The 5534-nt window shown below is 47.0% G+C and overlaps 5 protein-coding genes across 5 annotated transcripts; all 5 read right to left on the reverse strand.

The window, feature by feature from the left end:
- Positions 1-158: 158 nt before the first annotated feature.
- On the reverse strand, positions 159-719 carry Tco025E_08085 (ADP-ribosylation factor; the record flags this gene model as incomplete). The annotated part of the gene is made up of 1 exon (XM_029374942.1): positions 159-719. One exon carries the CDS (start codon positions 717-719, stop codon positions 159-161), a length of 561 nt encoding a protein of 186 aa, XP_029225049.1.
- Positions 720-1028: 309 nt separating this feature from the next.
- Positions 1029-1328, reverse strand: Tco025E_08086 (uncharacterized protein; the record flags this gene model as incomplete). The annotated part of the gene is made up of 1 exon (XM_029374943.1): positions 1029-1328. One exon carries the CDS (start codon positions 1326-1328, stop codon positions 1029-1031), a length of 300 nt encoding a protein of 99 aa, XP_029225050.1.
- Positions 1329-1882: 554 nt separating this feature from the next.
- On the reverse strand, positions 1883-2578 carry Tco025E_08087 (uncharacterized protein; the record flags this gene model as incomplete). The annotated part of the gene is made up of 1 exon (XM_029374944.1): positions 1883-2578. One exon carries the CDS (start codon positions 2576-2578, stop codon positions 1883-1885), a length of 696 nt encoding a protein of 231 aa, XP_029225051.1.
- Positions 2579-2823: 245 nt separating this feature from the next.
- On the reverse strand, positions 2824-3759 carry Tco025E_08088 (uncharacterized protein; the record flags this gene model as incomplete). The annotated part of the gene is made up of 1 exon (XM_029374945.1): positions 2824-3759. One exon carries the CDS (start codon positions 3757-3759, stop codon positions 2824-2826), a length of 936 nt encoding a protein of 311 aa, XP_029225052.1.
- A 284-nt stretch (positions 3760-4043) lies between these two features.
- On the reverse strand, positions 4044-5099 carry Tco025E_08089 (uncharacterized protein; the record flags this gene model as incomplete). The annotated part of the gene is made up of 1 exon (XM_029374946.1): positions 4044-5099. The coding sequence occupies one exon, from the start codon at positions 5097-5099 to the stop codon at positions 4044-4046; it is 1056 nt and encodes a 351-aa protein (XP_029225053.1).
- Between the last annotated feature and the right edge of the window lie 435 nt (positions 5100-5534).

A 5534-nucleotide genomic window follows, 5' to 3' on the forward strand; every position in this document is an offset into this window, starting at 1 on the left:
GACAAGAAACCCATCCCACCAATAGTAAGAGGTGGGTGTTCCAACGGTGAGTCGCAAAAACGTTTTCTCTATAATGGGGAATTAAACTTTTTAAAAAGTGTGAGTGAGCGGGAGGGCACCGCGCTGACGCAATTGTCAAGATACAACCGTCACCGCAGTCAGCTCGCAAAGTACATCCTGTTGGAGACGTCTCGCACGATCCATTCCATCCCTTCTAGTAATCCGTCACCTGTCTTTGCACTGCATGTGCACAGCTGGACGTGTCGCCTCCCTTTTTTAATGACGTCAATGTCTAACTGTCGTGCTATTTCTTCCGGAGTGAGCGCCGCAGGGAGGTCCTGCTTATTTAAAAACACTAGCAGGCTCGCACCCGCCAACCGCTCCTCTTGAAGGAGTGCATGAAGCTCCGTCCTGCAGTCCTCCAGCCGTGCCACGTCGTTGCTATCCACCACCCAGATCAAGCCATCGGTGCTCTCAAAATAATTTCTCCAGTAACTACGCAACGACTGCTGCCCCCCAACATCCCATATGTTCAGCGTACAGCCATGCAGGGAGAAAGCGGTAATCTGAAACCCAAGTGTAGGGCTAATCGAGCTGGTGTCTTTTCCGCAAAATTTCTTGATGCAGGTCGTTTTTCCGGCGTTGTCCAGGCCCAGCATAAGGATGCGCATCTCGCGCTCCTTTCGCTTCGTTTTGCGGATTATTGACAGCAGTCCCATCTAAGTGCAGCTTGCTCCCCACCTCCACCCAAACAACGCTGAAGCCAAAAGGGCAAGTAGGAAAATGAAGAAAAGACAAAAAGGGAGAAAAGAGCATGCCGAAACAGAAACAACAGTAAATGGCGGGCAAACGAATTGCCGCAAGTAAGCAGCAGACACTACATACACACAAAGAAGGAAAAAAAAACACTTGTGCCCGAACCTCGTTTCCCTACAAGATCAGTTTCCTATTTGAAGAGGAAAAAAACCGTCTCCCACACAGACTAACTGCTACTAAAGTCCTAATAAAATTCCTAATCATTTGTTGCACTACCACCAGGCGGCAAGGCGAATACGCTCGTCATACCACTCCACATTTTTGTGTAGCGTGTGCATAAAAACAAACACGGGGAGCATCGCAAGGACGTAGAATTGAAGCATGTTGTACACCCACGTCCCCCAACGTGTCCCAAGAGAGAAGTAGGTACGCACCACCATAAAGTCAGTATAACGCTGCTCCACACCGGCAAGGTCCCAGTTCTTGTTGAACTCGCGCTTGTGGTACTTGGACTCCACGGACTCGTACTCCAGACGTCGCTTCTGCTCTGTACGCCCCCAGCCATACAGCATAGGGCCGGGCCGTGCTGGCCCCTTGTTCAGCATCTGTTTGCAAACAAGTGAGCGGCGCAACATGATGAAGTCCTACTGGCAAGCCTGCAAGAAAGTAGGAAACGAAAAAAAAAAAACAAGAAGAGTAGAAGGAAAACAATAAAAGCAGGTCAAATAATAAATAAATAAAGTGCAGAGTTAAAGGCAATACAAAGTCGCAATGAGACAAGGTTGTCCAAGCGGTGGAGGCAAGGAGATCCCAACAACGAAAGGAAACCGGGAAAGAAGGTGAAAACTGTAACGTTGCACAAACCACTCACGCGAAGCGACGAAGCGGCATATGGTGATGATGGTATTGTCGGTGTCCATCACTGCCTCTTCCGCCCTGCCCTGGCAGTGAGCCTCCGAATGCCAAGAACAGTGCGAATGTCAATCCAAATGGAACAGAGGACTTGAACGTGGTTCGAAGAACGCCCTCGAGGAAAAAAGGCAGGCCCATGGTTCGCAACATGTTCGTCATCACACCCCCAGCCTCCCTAAAAACAGCGGCTTCCCCCGCCAAAAAGACAGACATGCTACGCACGCCACCAGCGCGTTCTGTATTGTGCAAAGCCGATCGAAAGGTATTGCGTATGGGATTGGTGGCAAATGTTAAAAAAGCATGCACACGAAACGCGTCCCACCATGCCCCAAAAAAAACCATCGTGTCTCGAGCGCTGCAGTGCCACCAACGAGGCACCGTGCCAGACAGCTGAAATAAGCATCGTGGCCGACACTCCGGAGAAAAACGATAGAATCCCGTATTGCCTGGTGCTCTCTTGCAAGCAGTGAATAAGAGATCTATAGGTCACTGCATCGTATCTGCTACGCGGGCCACCTACGCGACGAGCAATGGTTCGAACAGCTACCTTGCCCATGCCATGGAACGTTCCAGCGGCGAGCGCCCCCAACAACCCACCAGATCCGAGCGCAAACCCACCATAGAGAAGACCCCATGGCAATGCAAGAAGCAAAGGTTGCGATGGATTTAAAATCATCCCCTTGTACCGCGCCAGCGCGTATTGAATTGGGTCCAGGCTGGTAAACGGATTCACACGAAAGATCTTCGTGTAGTCCCGGTAGGGATACAGAACGAAGGTAGAAACACAGCTCGCCCCATACCCCACAAGAGCTGCCATAACACTGTTTACCATCCTCAGATGTGGGCCCTTACGGTTAAACTCTTTGCTGGCAATATGATAGTTGCTGCATGTGATGGTTATTGCAGACATTTACAGCAAGTCAAGGAAATGGAATATATATATATATATGTTTAGCAGACGCTATACACGGTAACATTGTATGGTGGGCAGAACCAGCAGAGCACGCACAGAAACACACACACAACAAAAAAAAAAGAGGTTGTCGTCTGTGAGGTGTGAATGTAACTTTTCCTTTCCGTTATTCCGTTGTTTCAAATTCACGCATCTGATACAACTGTCTTTCTATTCTATAAAAAATCCATGTCTGTCATTTATCATGAGAAAGCGGAAACATTTTCAGAACTTTTGTCCACAGAACGCTGTAAGGCTAATCTTCCAGGAACACTGAGTTGGTCCGCATTGTGCATCTCCCATTGCTCCGCCTCGACAAGCACAAATGGGTTGCCCGGTGAGGCACATGCCTTCCTCTTGAGCTGTAAATTGTTTTGAAGGAACTGTTCCTGGGAGATCCAGACGCCACGATTAGGCAAGCTTTGCACAAAAGGGTTTTTTGTAACGAAGCCCGAAAAGGCGTTCATCCCAAGCGGAACATCGTCTCCAAACGCAGGCCCTTTTGAGCCAACTGCCTGCCGAAGAACAGGGTGCCAAAGGTCCTCGTGAAAAGACTCTACGTTATCTATACTTGTGATGGCCGCTGTGAGGCTTAGGCATATCGCTTCACTCCCGTCTTTAAGCTCAAGAAAGTTGCCGAGTGCTGGGTGGTCGTTTCGAATCCAAAACGGTGACTTAAATCCCAGTTCGGCAGCGGCCGCTTGAAGGTTATCTACAACCTCCTCCCGTGAAAAAAACAGTCCAGTCAATCCACAACGTGGGAGGTAGCTTTCATCACGGAGCTCGGCTCCGCGCTTCACCATGGAGCCATGATAAAATACGCGAGGCACAAAATCCTCAGCCGTGTCAGAAGGATTAATAAAATACTTTGGAAGGGGTAGAGTAAATGTTGGGGCATCTGTTATGAGAGCGCAGTCACTAGAGCCACCAACCACTCGCCTGGAAAAAAAATCCTGACGGGCAGCATTCCTCGTAAACTGAGCATACGTTGCAGCATTATTTATTTTTAACTGGTCCAACAATGACTGTGCGTTATGAACTTGAAAGGGCAAACCCAAAGAAGTGGCATTGCACATCAACTGTAATTGGCGAAATAGACTTAACTGTGCAACAGGGGGAGATTTCCGCCGGTACGCCATCTGGCTGGAAACACTCAATCCCACTATCTTCTTTTACAGGATAGCATAAAGAAGAATTTTTTTTGGAAAAGAAGGTTTTAAAAAAAAGATGATTAGATACATAAGAGCGATGATTGCGTTTCCATTGTCACCAACAACACGCCAAAAAAAAAAGAACTCATCTTTGAAAAGCGGTGTAGTATAAACTCACGGCCAATTGCTCAGGTCACTCAAGAACACAGAGGCAAATATATGTAAATATATGTATATACAAACCTACAAATAATAATAATAAACGTGAAACTTTACAGCTTCTTGTCCAGACCCAAGTGTTGATCATCTAACATGGAAAAGAGGAGTTTTTCAAGGTCTCTCAATGCATTAACCTGTAGCCGTTCAGGTTCTGTGGAGCATTCATTTCCCAAAAGATGAATGCTTTCCAATACAATTCTATAGTCCTGTCGCATCGCCTCCTTCATGGACATTAAACGATCCTTCTCATCTTTTAAGTGTTGCCGTTCCCGTTGGTGCCGTGAATACAACTCCTTTTCCCGCATCTCACACACGTCTTTTCTAGAAGCTAATTCTTGTTCAAGTATCCGGATCCGTTCAGCGGCCTTGTTTTCAGCAAGACCTGCATGCATCTGTCGCGAAGAAATCAGGCAAACAGCCCCTAACATTTCTTGTCGCATGATATGCATCCGCCGAATTGATTCTTCCTTTTCAACCCCAAAACACCGCATTTCTATATTGTACAGCTTTTCAAGTTGATGTCTTCTCTCTTCCGTAGCTAGAGCAGATACCCTCGCTTCCTCCAGAAATTGTTCAGCTTTTTCCCGTGCGTAGTGCATACGAGCTCTTTCCGCTTCAGCTTGTCGTTGCGCCGGTATGATCCCAGCCTCAAAAGATGCCTGATGAGACCTTAAATTAGCTTCACGATTCAAAAGTTCCGTCTCTTTTTCTTGCAGACTCTGTAAACGGCGTTCGCACTCTTCCGTTTTAACCACGAGAAGTCGAGCCTGCGCATCTACATCACACAATCTTTCTCTAATTCTTTTATCTTGGTTCATGAGCTCAGCGGCGTGACATCGCTGAGCATTTTCCATGTCGCGTTGAAGAGCCTCAGCTCTGGTGCGCTCCTGCTTTAGCTGCTCCGCATACGCGGAGACACTCAGCCGAAGATGAGTTATTTCCAATTCAGCTTCACGCAGGTGGTCCTTCAAGACTCTCTTTGAATGCTGTCTATTATGAAAGTGGTGCTGAAGCAGACTCTCCAATTCAAGACTTACCTTGACACACGGGTCATGAACTCGATTGCCCACCTCCATGATGTCTCCCCACGAGAAAATAACAATAAGCATAATAATAATAAAAGAGCAGAAGCAGCCAAGGATAAAACCAAGTAAACAGGTAATGGCAACAAAAGAAAAAAAACAGCAGGAGCAATAAAAATTCACAACCAACACCGCAAGGAAGAAGATCAACAAATATGACCAAAAGGGGGCTACCTTTATATCCATTCCTCTCGCATTTTTTCCTCTGCAATATATCTAAACCCTCTACAAACGCACCACTCTCCGTTGATGTTTTTCTACTACTTCTTCTATGTTGTCCCAGGCAAATTCATTCAAATTGCCTCAAATCTTAATTCAATGCGGGTCGCTTCTTTGGACGACGGAGAGGACCCTCCGTTAAATTAAGACGTTCGACAAAAATGGGACGCTCCATCTGGTTATCGGTACTCGTGGCAACGGGAAGTTTTCTGATGCCCCTTTTCAGCAAAATATTCTGATGAC

This window comes from Trypanosoma conorhini, assembly GCF_003719485.1.
Source record: "Trypanosoma conorhini strain 025E chromosome Unknown Tco_14.4_contig_00696, whole genome shotgun sequence".
Lineage (NCBI taxonomy): Eukaryota > Euglenozoa > Kinetoplastea > Trypanosomatida > Trypanosomatidae > Trypanosoma > Trypanosoma conorhini.